The sequence below is a fragment of the Aquarana catesbeiana genome, linkage group LG03 (genome assembly GCF_042186555.1).
Source record: "Aquarana catesbeiana isolate 2022-GZ linkage group LG03, ASM4218655v1, whole genome shotgun sequence".
NCBI lineage: Eukaryota > Metazoa > Chordata > Amphibia > Anura > Ranidae > Aquarana > Aquarana catesbeiana.
The window spans coordinates 264,363,503-264,377,807 of record NC_133326.1 but is presented as its reverse complement, the minus strand read 5'-3'; the positions used below and the strand labels follow the sequence as shown (position 1 = coordinate 264,377,807).

Sequence of the window (14,305 nt, the reverse complement as noted above, 5' to 3'; positions counted from 1 at the left end):
AAAAGTGATATGTCTTTAATGGTTTCAAATTTATCCAGATTTTTATTCTGACAAAAATGTAATCCTTTAGTTAGAATGTTTATTCCATGGATAGTGAGTTGGTGCAAAGATAAATCAACAATATTCATTTTTATTTTTTCATATTCTGTTTCATCATACATGTGTCTATGCTTTTTGTATCCTTTGGGAGTGTTTGGAGTGTTGCAATTCTGAATAACATTTTTGTTGTAATTTTGTGTCTGAGAAACTACAGATGAATCTTTAGGAATAATTTCTTCAGATTTCTGAAAATAATTTTCAGTGTGTGTACCATTGATAGAAGAGACAGAAATAAATTCTCTCACCATGCCCTGTGTATTACCTGATACCATAGTGGAAGGACACCTATGTGTGTGGTTGCCCAATTCAGAATGTTGTGTTTTTTCCAAAGTGGGCTTTTTGGCAGACTGTTCTTGTGACCCATCATCATTCCTTTGTTTTTTTGGGTACCAAGCGCCTTCATGTTTAAGGGAAACATGTAAAGAAGCATAAACAGAAGTTAAGCTAGAAGGTGATTGTGAAACATTTAAATGACAATTGTTCCAAGTATTTAGATGTGACCTGCTTTGATCTGCCTAGCTGTTGCCACACAGCAGATCCCAAGCTGCCATCTTCATTTCTGACATCATGGGGAGCCTCTTGTTCCTTTCTGTTCCTGTAGACAGCTCCCTGATAATGATGCAGCAAAGCTGCCTTCCTCTGGCCACACATTATGACCACTGATAGTTTAAGTTATTCACAGTGATTATCTTGTTCCAATGGCATGTGAAAGTGGGTGGGATAGTTTAGGCAGTAAGAGAACATGTTGTCCTTGAAGTTGATGTGTTGAAAGCAAAAAAAAAGACACGTATAAGGATGTCAGTGACTTTGACTAGGGTCAGATTGTAATGGCTAGACAACTGGGTCAGAGCAACTCTAGAACTGCAGCTCTTGCAGGATGTTCCTGGTCTGCAGTGGTCAGGACCTACCAGAAATTTTCCAAGGAAAGAAAACCAGAGAATAAGCGGCAGGATCATGGTGGCCAAAGCTCATTGGTGCATGTAGGGAGGCTGGCCTGTGTAGTCTAATCCAATTGAAGTGCTACTGTAGCTTAAATTGCTGAAAAAGCTAATGCTGGTTCTGATAGAAAGGTGTCAAAACGCACACTGCATCACAGTTTGTTGCATATAAGGTTATGTAGCCAGAAACCAGTCACTATGCACATGCAGACTGTGTCCACAGACAAAGGCACCTACAATGGGATGTGATCATCAGAACTGGACCACAGAGCAGTGAAAAAAATTGTCTTTAAAATGTTAACTTGGCCTCCAAATTCTCCAGATCTCAACCCAATTGAGCATCTATGAGATGTGCTGGAATAACAAGTCTGATTCATGGAGGCCCCACCTCGCAACTTACAGGACCTAAAGGATTTGCTACTGAGAGCTTGGTGCCAGATACCACAGCATACCTTCAGAGGTCTAGTGGAGTCCATGCCTTGACAGGTCAGAGCAGTTTTGGCAGCAAAAGGGGGACCTACTCAATATTAGATGGGTGGTCATAATTTTATGGCTGATCAGTGTATGTCACATGCATATTTTCAGAGTGGAGGAGGCGCCAAAGAGAGAATCTAGTGGATGAAGGTGCACTTAAATAAAATATGCAGGTATAATCGGATTCAAAAATAAATTACTGATTAAATTTACACACATTTGTATGAGCAGTTTAAACAACACTTCTAGTAATAAACAAAGATGTTAAGTATTTTTTAAGATAAAGGTTAGGGCATGCATATGCTGGGTATGAAGTTCTTTGCCCTTTAGTGTTATAGTTGTAGTTTGTGCTGATCATGGGAACAGCTGCTGTGTAAATAATTTCAAACTCGCTGTTATTTAGACTGAGAAAATTTCATCTGTAATGACTAACTAATTACTTCAGACAATTAGTGAACTTAATAAGCATAAAATACAGTTTATCATCCTTTTTGTTTTTAATGTAACATGGTTTGCTAATTGTTTAGAAAACAGCACAGTTTTGAGTACATTAAATAATTTGCAGCTTTCTTTCTCTTAAGAATATCACCGAATAGCCACGTTGGATGAAAACAACTGGGTGTTGGGCAACATTGATCAAATTGGCTACTTTAGGGTTAACTACGATGTCAGGAACTGGAGATTACTGATCGACCAGCTAATGAGAGACTGTGAGGTACTGTAAGTTCTTGTTAAGTTTGTTTTGCAGGAATTTGTTTTGATCTAAAACTCCCTACTGGCATTATCATCCTAAACGGTTCCATTTTTCTCATAGGTCATTTCTGTCAGTAATCGAGCAGGACTGATCGATGATGCTTTCAATCTGGCAAGGTATGTTTTCTTACAGATGTCCAACTTAATGAGCAATCCTGTCAACTATTGTTTGAAAGCTTCAGTGGAGAATGGGGTTGCACCTCTTTAGTGTTCAATTTATGTGGATAGGTTTCACACTTGAAGAGGCATGGTTTTTCATTCAGCTTATCATGCATAACGCTTCTTTTGTATTTCACGTCACCATCACTCTGCCATCTGTAGTGCTCACCACATTACTGATCAATAGCAGCTTCAGGGCATTTCCTTAGTTGCAAAGGCTTGATCAATTTTTCAGCAGGTTTATGCTTGAGATTAATGAATATCATCTTTTTCTTTTGCTAATGAACAGATTTAAAAATGACCAGGATGCCATATTAAATTTTTTCAAGGGAAGCACCTTCATGCATCAGTTCTTGTATTGTTTTCATATATAACAGAACTTCTCAAGAATGATTGTTTTAGTCACCAAAAGAGTTATATGATTTTAAATATATCATATCATTATGATGTTAGCCCAGCTACTAATAAGGGTTTGCACAGCATTTAGCGTTTTGAGTTTTTCTGTTGCACATGGTTTCAAAAAGTTCATACATGCATATAGTATGTGACAAGATCTTAATTATAGTATTGTTATCACTTAAAGGATAACTTTTTTCATTCCTGTTTAACACAACCATGGACACTAAGCAACTTGCTATACATAAGTGGTTTCCCACAATCACATGTAATAAAGGGGTGGACAGTGATAAAATAAACTTACAAAAGAGCTTTGTAGAAAATTGTGATCTCTGAAGAAGCGCAACCAGACAGGGTTGACTGGTATTTTCCTTGCTTTTTCTCAGTGTTGGTCTGCAGTTAAGTCTGTGACAACAGTTCCAATGTTAGGATGCTCCCAAAATTCTACGTACATACAGTGGGTACGGAAAATATTCAGACCCCCTTAAATTTTTCACTCTTTGTTATATTGCAGCCGTTTGCTAAAATCAAGTTAATTTTTTCCTCATTAATGTACACACAGCACCCCATATTGACAGAAAAACACAGAATTGTTGACATTTTTGCAGATTTATTAAAAAAGAAAAACTGAATTATCACATGGTCCTAAGTATTCAGACCCTTTGCTGTGACACTCATATATTTAACTCAGGTGCTGTCCATTTCTTCTGATCATCCTTGAGATGGTTCTACACCTTCATTTGAGTCCAGCTGTGTTTGATTATACTGATTGGACTTGATTAGGAAAGCCACACACAGGTCTATATAAGACCTTACAGCTCACAGTGCATGTCAAAGCAAATGAGAATCATGAGGTCAAAGGAACTGCCTGAAGAGCTCAGAGACAGAATTGTGGCAAGGCACAGATCTAGCCAAAGTTACAAAAAAAATTCTATTGCACTTAAGGTTCCTAAGAGCACAGTGGCCTCCATAATCCTTAAATGGAAGATGTTTGGGATGACCAGAACCCTTCCTAGAGCTGGCCGTCCAGCCAAACTGAGCTATCGGGGGAGAAGAGCCTTGGTGAGAGAGGTAAAGAAGAACCCAAAGATCACTGTATCTGAGCTCCAGAGATACAGTCGGGAGATGGGAGAAAGTTGTAGAAAGTCAACCATCACTACAGCCTTACACCAGTCGAGGCTTTATGGCAGAGTGGCCCGACGGAAGCCTCTCCTTAGTGCAAAACACATGAAAACCCACATGGAGTTTGCTAAAAAAACACCTGAAGGACTCCAAGATGGTGAGAAATAAGATTCTCTGGTCTGATGAGACCAAGATAGAACTTTTTGGCCTTAATTCCAAACGGTATGTGTGGAGAAAACCATCCACTGCTCATCACCTGTCCAATACAGTCCCAACGGTGAAGCATGGTGGTGGCAGCATCATGCTGTGGGGGTGTTTTTCAGTTGCAGGGACAGGACGGCTGGTTGCAATTGAGGGAAAGATTAATGCGGCCAAGTACAGGGATATCCTGGACAAAAACCTTCTCCAGAGTGCTCAGGACCTCAGACTGGGCCGAAGGTTTACCTTCCTACAAGACAATGACCTTAAGCACACAGCTAAAATAATGAAGGAGTGGCTTCACAACAACTCTGTGACTGTTCTTGAATGGCCCAGCCAGAGCCCTGACTTAAACCCAATTGAGCATCTCTGGAGAGACCTAAAAATGGCTGTCCACCAACGTTTACCATCCATCCTGACAGAACTGGAGAGGATCTGCAAGGAGGAATGGCAGAGGATCCCCAAATCCAGGTGTGAAAAACTTGTTGCATCTTTCCCAAAAAGACTCATGGCTGTATTAGATCAAAAGGGTGCTTCTACTAAATACTGAACAAAGGGTCTGAATACTTAGGACCATGTGATATTTCAGTTTTTCTTTTTTAATAAATCTGCAAAAATCTCAACAATTCTGTATTTTTCTGTCAATATGGGGTGCTGTGTGTACAATAATGAGGAAAAAAAATGAACTTAAATGATTTTAGCAAATGGCTGCAATATAACAAAGAGTGAAAAATGTAAGGGGGTCTGAATACTTTCCGTCCCCACTGTATATAATACTGTTGGTGGGAGAATATGCTTCTATGGATAAGCACCAGAAAAGGGAAATTAGGGTAGGTATTTGATACAACATTCCATTTTCTTGGTGCTTCCATGGCAGCATACTTTCAATAGAAAAACTTTAATTAGGAGAATACAATGCTGACTGAATAGTCTGTCTTCCAAAATTTACTGCTATGATGGAATGAACCCTCAACATTCAAGGCCCTCCAGACTGAAAGATTTATGTATGTTTTTTATAATCCAGGAAGCTAGGATACAAGAGGGGCTTCCTTTCCTTTGTTCTTACCCCAGGAAATGATGAACTGTTTAATGCTCTGAAGGATGTTGTTGCCCCAGGTAAGCTCTGAGAACTCTAGATGTAACCAACTCGTGTAGAGAATATGTTTGAGGATTTGGAAAGGATGGTAGAGCCCATGTACTGGCCAAGTAAAAAGACAATGTCACTTTTGGAACAAAGCCCTCCATGGGGCACAATTCCACTCTATCTGGGAATAAGGAATGTATTATCCAACTGAACAAAGGGCCTGGAGCTCTGACATCCATCTGACTGACGTTATGGCTACCAAAAAGGTCATTTTGAGCTGTTTCTCCTATTGTGAACATTGTTTCCTGGAGTGGAAGGATGTTTTGCTAGGACCTCCAGCACCACCTAAGGAACTGTACCACCAGTGGGCTATGTCTGTTAATGCTTGGATTGCAGATATTTTAACTTTGTAGGAAAAGACTCAAGCCTAGTTTCAGAACAGTTTGGAGGAATTCCAGAAGGTGAGAGACTGAAGGCAAGCTGGGGTCAAAATCTTTTACAACAGCGAATGAGAATGAACGTATCCCATATATGTGCATACACATTGTTTGTGGATGATTTTGTTGCCTTTAGAATTGTTAAAATTGGGGGAGCGTGGCTACCGTACTACTGCATGGATGTCTAAATCCTCCGCTCCAGCAACGGGAATCCACACAAATTGGGAGATCTCCAACCAATCCTATGCCCGCTAACAGCTGCCTAAGAGGTCAGCCTTCCTCCTGAGATGACCCGCGAACGTAAAGGAGCATCACAGCCAAAGAAACTACAAGATTTCTTCCTGCCGGCAGCCCATAGCACAAGCCAAAATGGCGCTGGCACCAGTGAAGGATCCCCAGTCTCCTCTGGCGATTCTCTATCAGCCACGCTGAGTCCGAGCTCACAGGGCGGATCCACCGGACACTCTCCTGGTACCTCCATGCCACTCTCCCACAGTCCAGCAAAATTTAAGCCACGTATGGCTGCAGACAACCATCCAATAAGGTGAGCACATGTCAGGATTCTATGGAGGACAAAAGAGAGCTTGTGGATCCTATCAATGCTTTCCCCACTACCAATCAGCCCATCTCTGACACCACTTTAAAGGACATGCTTGTCTCCCTCCACAGCTCTCTGTACACAGGCATGATGGAATGCATGAGCAACTTTAAAACTGCAGTGGGGAAGCTTGGAGGAAGAATTGATCATATTGAAAAGGAAATGGGTGAATTTACCTCCTGTCATAACTCGCTGGTGGATGCCCACAATGATCAATCTGATGACGTAACATGGTTTAAAGCTAAATTGGTTGACCTCAAGGACAGGTTGAGAAGGAACAATGTAAAAATACGTGGGGTCCCAGAAGCTGTACAACCTGCGCAATTGCAGCAATATGCCCGGGACTTCATGAAAGCATTTCTACCTTCAACACTTGAGTCTTATTTGGTTGTTGATCAAATCCATCGGCTACCTAAGCCATCCCATCTCCCAGATAACATCGCTAGGGATGTTCTGATGCGGGTGCATTTTTTTTTCATACAAAAGGAGCATCTTATGATAGCTTTTTGTAAAAATTTGCAACCTCCTGAAAATTTTTCAAACATTCAGCTATATGCAGACCTCTCGCAATACACGATGCAAAAATGTAAATCACTATCGCCCATAACAAAGGCATTATGCAACCACACCATTGTTTATCGCTGGGGCTATCCAACAAAGCTAACTATTACTCGAGACGGAAACACCTCAGTGATCACAAACCTAGAGGATGGTCTGGCATTGCTCCGCTCCTGGGACATTATACCTGACCAAGCACCCGAGAGCTCATCCTCCCCTTCCAGGCTTAACACCCAAGGCGAGTAGCAAATGGTGTCACATAAGAAGAAAAACAAAAAGCACAATAAATAAATACCCCACTCACAAAACAATTCTCAACCTACTTGATTCCTAAAGCACTAACATAGAACATAGCGCACAAATTTTCCCCTCCTAAGTAATGGGCAGTTATCCTGCCTCCAGATTCATGTTGGAATCTACCTTTTTACTGAACGGTTTTCCTTCATGTTACTTCACTTTGTTATCCTTTTCCCTCCTGTTTTCTTCCCCTCTTCCTTCTCAGCAGGCTGACCTACATGAGATGAACTTCAACTTCACCAGGAATTGTTTTTCCATTCCCACCTCCACCCTTAACCCTCTGGAATTGACCTCACGTGGAACCATGGAGACCCATCTAAGGTACTGCCATCATTTACTTCCCACCTATGGTACTTAAAATAGTATCCTTCAATGTACACGAGTAAACTACCCAGCTAAGAGAGCCTCAGCTTGAAAGGAAGCTCTTAATACTCCCCATTTTCAACACAAAAAATTTCCACATATCTTTATGGCATCTGCTGCACCTACGAAACAAAAAGCCGTACTCATCGCCATTAGAGATCCTGTGGCCTTCACCCTACATGTGATCCAAGATGACCCAGAGGGAAGATGCCTAATCCTGATATGAGAACTTAACAACAAACCCTACACTATTGTAAATCTCTATGCTCCTAACTCCCACCAAATTCGTTTTTTAAAGTAATTGTTTTGGAAGGTGAATGCAATCCAGAAGGGTGCTTTAGTAATGTGTGGAGACTACAACCTTTCGGTGGACTACAGAATGGACACTACCTCCAAATCTAAACGTCCCCTACCCAAGATACCCCTACTCCATGCTGAGGATGTTTACCATGTTTGGAGGTGGCAACATTCCAACGAACGGGACTACAACTTCCACTCACCCAGATATAACTCGCACTCAAGAATCGACATGATTCTGGTTGACAAAATGCTGCTACAAGCAGTGTCCTCCTCCATCATACACAACATCTTTTGAGCTGACTACGCACCTGTCTATATCATAGTGGTGGAGGGGCACACGCCGAGCCCTGCATATGTGTAGTGTGCTAATTCCTGTATACTTCAAATGCCTTCCCATGCTACTAAAATTACTAAAAATCTGAATTAATGTTTCTCCTTGAACACTCAATCTGCATCTGAGTCTACTACACTGTGGTTTACCCATAAGGCCTTTATTAGAGGAATTATTTTACAATTGTGTTCACCGGAAAAAAGGCAGAGGACGCAAAATATGAATCGAATCCTTGGGGAATTTAGGACTTTAGAGTCCCTGAACAAGAACTCTGCTGATAAACACACAGCAGGTAAACTTTCCAAACTTCGCTCTGATGTCAGGCTCCTGCTCATTGAACAGTATGACAGACATAAAAACTCCCTCAAACTATCCCATTACTCATCTGGTAATCGAGCAGGCAAATTTCTTGCTCAAAGGCTTAAAGTATGTAGAACCCAAACAAAAATCCCTTACTTAATACATCCCTTATGCCCTGTACACACGACCGGTCTTCCCATCGGAATAAACTCTGAAGGTTTATCCGACGGAGTTCCGAAGGAATTCTGCTGAAACTATCTTGCATACACACGATCACACCAAGGTCCAACCGTCAAGAACGCGGTGACGTACAACACGTACGACGGGACTATAAAAGGGAAGTTCAATAGCCAGTAGCCAATAACTTCCGTCTCGTACTTGCTTCGTTTTTGGCACGTCGGAACAGCATACAGACGATTGGTTTTCCTGATAGGAATTGGTTCCATAGGAAATATTTAGAACATGTTCTCTTTCTAGGTCTGTCAGAATTTTCAATGTAAAAAGTCAGATGAGGCATACACATGATTGGAATATACGATGAAAAGTTCCCGTCAGACTTTTTTTGTCGGACATTCTGCTCGTGTGTACGGGGCATTAGACAAAAAAAAAATCTTCAATCCAAAAGATATAGCGAATTCCTTTGCTGAATACTACTCCTCACTAGGGATGAGCTTCGAGTTCGAGTCGAACTCATGTTCGACTCGAACATTGGCTGTTCGCAAGTTCACCGAACAGCGAACAATTTGGGGTGTTCGCGGCAAATTCGAATGCCGCGGAACACCCTTTAAAAGTCTATGGGAGAAATCAAAAGTGCTAATTTTAAAGGCTAATATGCAAGTTATTGTCATAAAAAGTGTTTGGGGACCTGGGTCCTGCCCCAGGGGACATGGATCAATGCAAAAAAAAGTTTTAAAAACGGCCGTTTTTTCAGGAGCAGTGATTTTAATAATGCTTAAAGTCAATCAATAAAAGTGTAATATCCCTTTAAATTTCGTACCTGGGGGGTGTCTATAGTGTGCCTGTAAAGGGGCGCATGTTTCCTGTGTTTAGAACAGTCTGACAGCAAAATGACATTTTGAAGGAAAAAACTCATTTAAAACTACCCGCGGCTATTGCATTGCCGACAATACACATAGAAGTTCATTGATAAAAACGGCATGGGAATTCCCCAAAGGGGAACCCCGAACCAAAATTAAAAAAAAAAAATGACGTGGGGGTCCCCCTAAATTCCATACCAGGCCCTTCAGGTCTGGTATGGATATTAAGGGGAACCCCGGCCAAAATTTAAAAAAAAAAATGACGTGGGGTTCCCCCTAAATTCCATACCAGACCCTTCAGGTCTGGTATGGATTTTAAGGGGAACCCCGCGCCAAAAAAAAAAAAAAAACGGCGTGGGGTCCCCCCAAAAATCCATACCAGACCCTTATCCGAGCACGCAACCTGGCAGGCCGCAGGAAAAGAGGGGGGGACGAGAGTGCGGCCCCCCCTCCCTCCTGAACCGTACCAGGCCACATGCCCTCAACATTGGGAGGGTGCTTTGGGGTAGCCCCCCAAAACACCTTGTCCCCATGTTGATGAGGACAAGGGCCTCATCCCCACAACCCTGGCCGGTGGTTGTGGGGGTCTGCGGGCGGGGGGCTTATCGGAATCTGGAAGCCCCCTTTAACAAGGTGACCCCCAGATCCCGGCCCCCCCCCTGTGTGAAATGGTAAGGGGGTACATAAGTACCCCTACCATTTCACGAAAAAAGTGTCAAAAATGTTAAAAATGACAAGAGACAGTTTTTGACAATTCCTTTATTTAAATGCTTCTTCTATCTTCCTTCATCTTCTGGTTCTTCTGGTTCTTCTGGCTCTTCTGGCTCTTCTGGTTCTTCCTCCGGCGTTCTCGTCCAGCATCTCCTCCGCGGCGTCTTCTATCTTCTTCTCCTCGGGCCGCTCCGCACCCATGGCATGGGGGGGAGGCTCCCGCTCTTCTCTTCTTCTCTTCTTCTTTTCTTCTTTTCTTCTTTTCTTCTCTTCTTCATTTTCTTCTCCGGGCCGCTCCGCAATCCATGCTGGCATGGAGGGAGGCTCCCGCTATGTGACGGCGCTCCTCGTCTGACAGTTCTTAAATAACGGGGGGCGGGGCCACCCGGTGACCCCGCCCCCCTATGACGCACGGTGACTTGACGGGACTTCCCTGTGACGTCACGGGGAATGCCACAGGGAAGTCCCGTCAAGTCACCGTGCGTCAGAGGGGGGGCGGGGTCACCGGGTGGCCCCCCCCCGTTATTTAAGAACTGTCAGACGAGGAGCGCCGTCACACAGCGGGAGCCTCCCTCCATGCCAGCATGGATTGCGGAGCGGCCCGGAGAAGAAAATGAAGAAGAGAAGAAGAGAAGAAGAGAAGAAGAGAAGAGCGGGAGCCTCCCCCCCATGCCATGGGTGCGGAGCGGCCCGAGGAGAAGAAGACAGAAGACGCCGCGGAGGAGATGCTGGACGAGAACGCCGGAGGAAGAACCAGAAGAACCAGAAGAGCCAGAAGAACCAGAAGATGAAGGAAGATAGAAGAAAGAAGAAGCATTTAAATAAAGGAATTGTCAAAAACTGTCTCTTGTCATTTTTAACATTTTTGACACTTTTTTCGTGAAATGGTAGGGGTACTTATGTACCCCCTTACCATTTCACACAGGGGGGGGCCGGGATCTGGGGGTCACCTTGTTAAAGGGGGCTTCCAGATTCCGATAAGCCCCCCGCCCGCAGACCCCCACAACCACCGGCCAGGGTTGTGGGGATGAGGCCCTTGTCCTCATCAACATGGGGACAAGGTGTTTTGGGGGGCTACCCCAAAGCTCCCTCCCAATGTTGAGGGCATGTGGCCTGGTACGGTTCAGGAGGGAGGGGGGGCCGCACTCTCGTCCCCCCCTCTTTTCCTGCGGCCTGCCAGGTTGCGTGCTCGGATAAGGGTCTGGTATGGATTTTTGGGGGGACCCCACGCCGTTTTTTTTTTTTTTTTTTGGCGCGGGGTTCCCCTTAAAATCCATACCAGACCTGAAGGGTCTGGTATGGAATTTAGGGGGAACCCCACGTCATTTTTTTTTTTAAATTTTGGCCGGGGTTCCCCTTAATATCCATACCAGACCTGAAGGGCCTGGTATGGAATTTAGGAGGACTCCCACGTCATTTTTTTTTTTTAATTTTGGTTCGGGGTTCCCCTTTGGGGAATTCCCATGCCGTTTTTATCAATGAACTTCTATGTGTATTGTCGGCAATGCAATAGCCGCGGGTAGTTTTAAATGAGTTTTTTCCTTCAAAATGTCATTTTGCTGTCAGACTGTTCTAAACACAGGAAACATGCGCCCCTTTACAGGCATACTATAGACACCCCCCAGGTACGAAATTTAAAGGGATATTACACTTTTATTGTTTGACTTTAAGCATTATTAAAATCACTGCTCCTGAAAAAACGGCCGTTTTTAAAACTTTTTTTTGCATTGATCCATGTCCCCTGGGGCAGGACCCAGGTCCCCAAACACTTTTTATGACAATAACTTGCATATAAGCCTTTAAAATTAGCACTTTTGATTATTCATGTTCGTGTCCCATAGACTTTAACGGTGTTCGCATGTTCGAACGAACTTTTTTCCTGTTCGCATGTTCTGGTGCGAACCGAACAGGGGGGTGTTCGACTCATCCCTACTCCTCACTGTATAATCTTAAAAACGATCCTAATACCACACAATCCACAGAGAAAACCATACAAGCCTTTCTGAAATGTATCAATCTCCCTTCACACAGACACAACTAACATCTCCCAACACTCCCATCACTGATCTTGAGATCATGAAAGTGATTAAAACTCTGCCCTCTGGCAAATCACCAGGACCTGATGGTTTAACGAACGACTATCATAAAATCTTCCAAAACATACTTTCCCCAGCATTACAGTCAGGATTCACTGATGCCATTTCCTCTGCCTCATGTCGCTCTGAAATGCTTAAAGCATATGTTATCACCATTCCTAAACCTGGTAAGGAGTAACGAATTTCAGACCCATCTCGTTACTCGATACAGATGTCAAACTGTATGCTAAGATCTTAGCTCACAGACTTCTTCCCATCTTGCCTACTCTCATCAAATCTGATCAAATGGGTTTTACTATGGGTAAACAAGCATCCAACGCTATGAGAAGAGTTATCAAAATTATACAATATGCTAGGTCCTGTCGAGAGCCTTGTCTGCTCCTCTCTTTGGATGCGGAGAAGGCATTTGACAGGATACACTGGGGCTACATGACACACACCCTCCAAAAGCTTGGCTTCGCAGGACCCATTCTATCCACCATTCTAGCTCTCTATTCACCCCCCTGTCCACAGGTTTATACATCAAATATGCTTTCAACTCCCTTTACCATATACAATGGTACAAGCCAAGGGTGTCTCTTGCCCCCCTCGATTTTTAATCTTTTCATAGAGCCGCTAGCTGAGAGGATTAGATCCCACCTCAACATAACAGGCTTTCCCCTCCAAAACAGGTGCCATGATATAAACCTATTTGCCGACAACATTATTTTGTTTTTAACTTCCCCTGCCACACCCCTACTTTAAGCCCATACCATCCTCAATGAGTTTAGTTAAATTTCCTTCTATAAAGTCAATTTCACAAAATCACTAATTTTGGAACTAAATCTCTCTCCATCCCTTCGATTGCAGCTACAATCCTCTTTTCCCTACACATGGAGTAAGTCCAGCATATCATATTTGGGACTACAGCTAACAGCAGACCCCCAGATCTGGCTTTTTGGCCTTGTTAAAAATGCTCCTACTCCCTCAAAAGTATACATTTTCTGTACACTCCCCATCTCACTTCGCAGTAACCACCTTAGATGTTTAAACACTCTTCTTACACAATTTATTTGGTGCTCAAAAGGACCACGATGCTCCAAGGCTTTACCGGCCAAACAGACTTGCTGGAGGTATGTCATTAATAGATATTCAGGATTATCTTCGAGCCTCTACCCTCACCCAACTTAAAAACTGGTTCACACCCTCCCCCCGATATCATTTGGAGCAGTATTGAGCAGGCCTCAAGCCCTACTAAGGACTTATGCTCTCTCTTGAGAGCGACCATTTCCTATACAACACCTTCCACCTACTATACAAGCCTCTCTTCTGGTTTGGAGAGCCACCTCTAATCTCTACTAAATCAGACATCCCTATACCCATTACTACCCTTGCAAATGCAATTCCGAACTTCAAAAGCACAGACTGGCAGACTAAAGGCATAAAGTGGATTGCAGATTTATACAACAACAACACCCTTAAATCAGTCAATACACTTCAAAAACAATTCAAACTAACTCCCATAGATTGCTATGAATACAACCAAATTTCCCACCTTCTGAAATCCATTAAAACACAGCATATTTATCTCCCAGACGTAATATGGAGATTCTATACAAAAAAATCTGTTTGTATCTGTCAGAAACCATGAATCAAACTGAGCCAGAAGTACAGTTAAATCACACCTGTTTAATAATCATAAAAAAAGGTAAACAGAGTAAACATAGTCAAAACATAGCCAGAGTTCAGGAACCGTAATGGATATTCAGACAAGCCAAAACATCAGGGAGCCAGAGAACAGCATAGTAGAACAGCAAGCAGGATCTGGAGCCAGAAGGAATGTCAGCCAAACAAGTCTTTAACAGGAACACAGGAGAGCATCTCTAGAGATGTGACCAAGGTGAAGGCAGAGATTATCTGGACTGGACAGTTTAAGTAGGCAGGATTGACAAGCAGGATCATCAACAGGTGAATCACTGTGAAGAGATAGGAGCTGGCAAATAGCTGACAGCTAAGCAGCCAGCTCAAAGAAGGAAGGGCCGGGCCCAGCCCTGACAGTGCCCCTCCTCAACGAC

General features: G+C 43.1%; 1 protein-coding gene across 1 annotated transcript in view; it reads left to right on the top strand.

Annotated features, from left to right (window-relative positions):
- The window catches only part of TRHDE (thyrotropin releasing hormone degrading enzyme), a 1,580,966-nt gene that overhangs the window by 1,276,114 nt on the left and 290,547 nt on the right, over positions 1–14,305 (top strand). The window contains exons 11-12 of the mRNA XM_073620033.1: positions 2,093–2,226; positions 2,326–2,381. Coding sequence (XP_073476134.1) covers positions 2,093–2,226; positions 2,326–2,381 — 190 coding nt within the window. The remainder of the gene's footprint in view (positions 1–2,092; positions 2,227–2,325; positions 2,382–14,305) is intronic.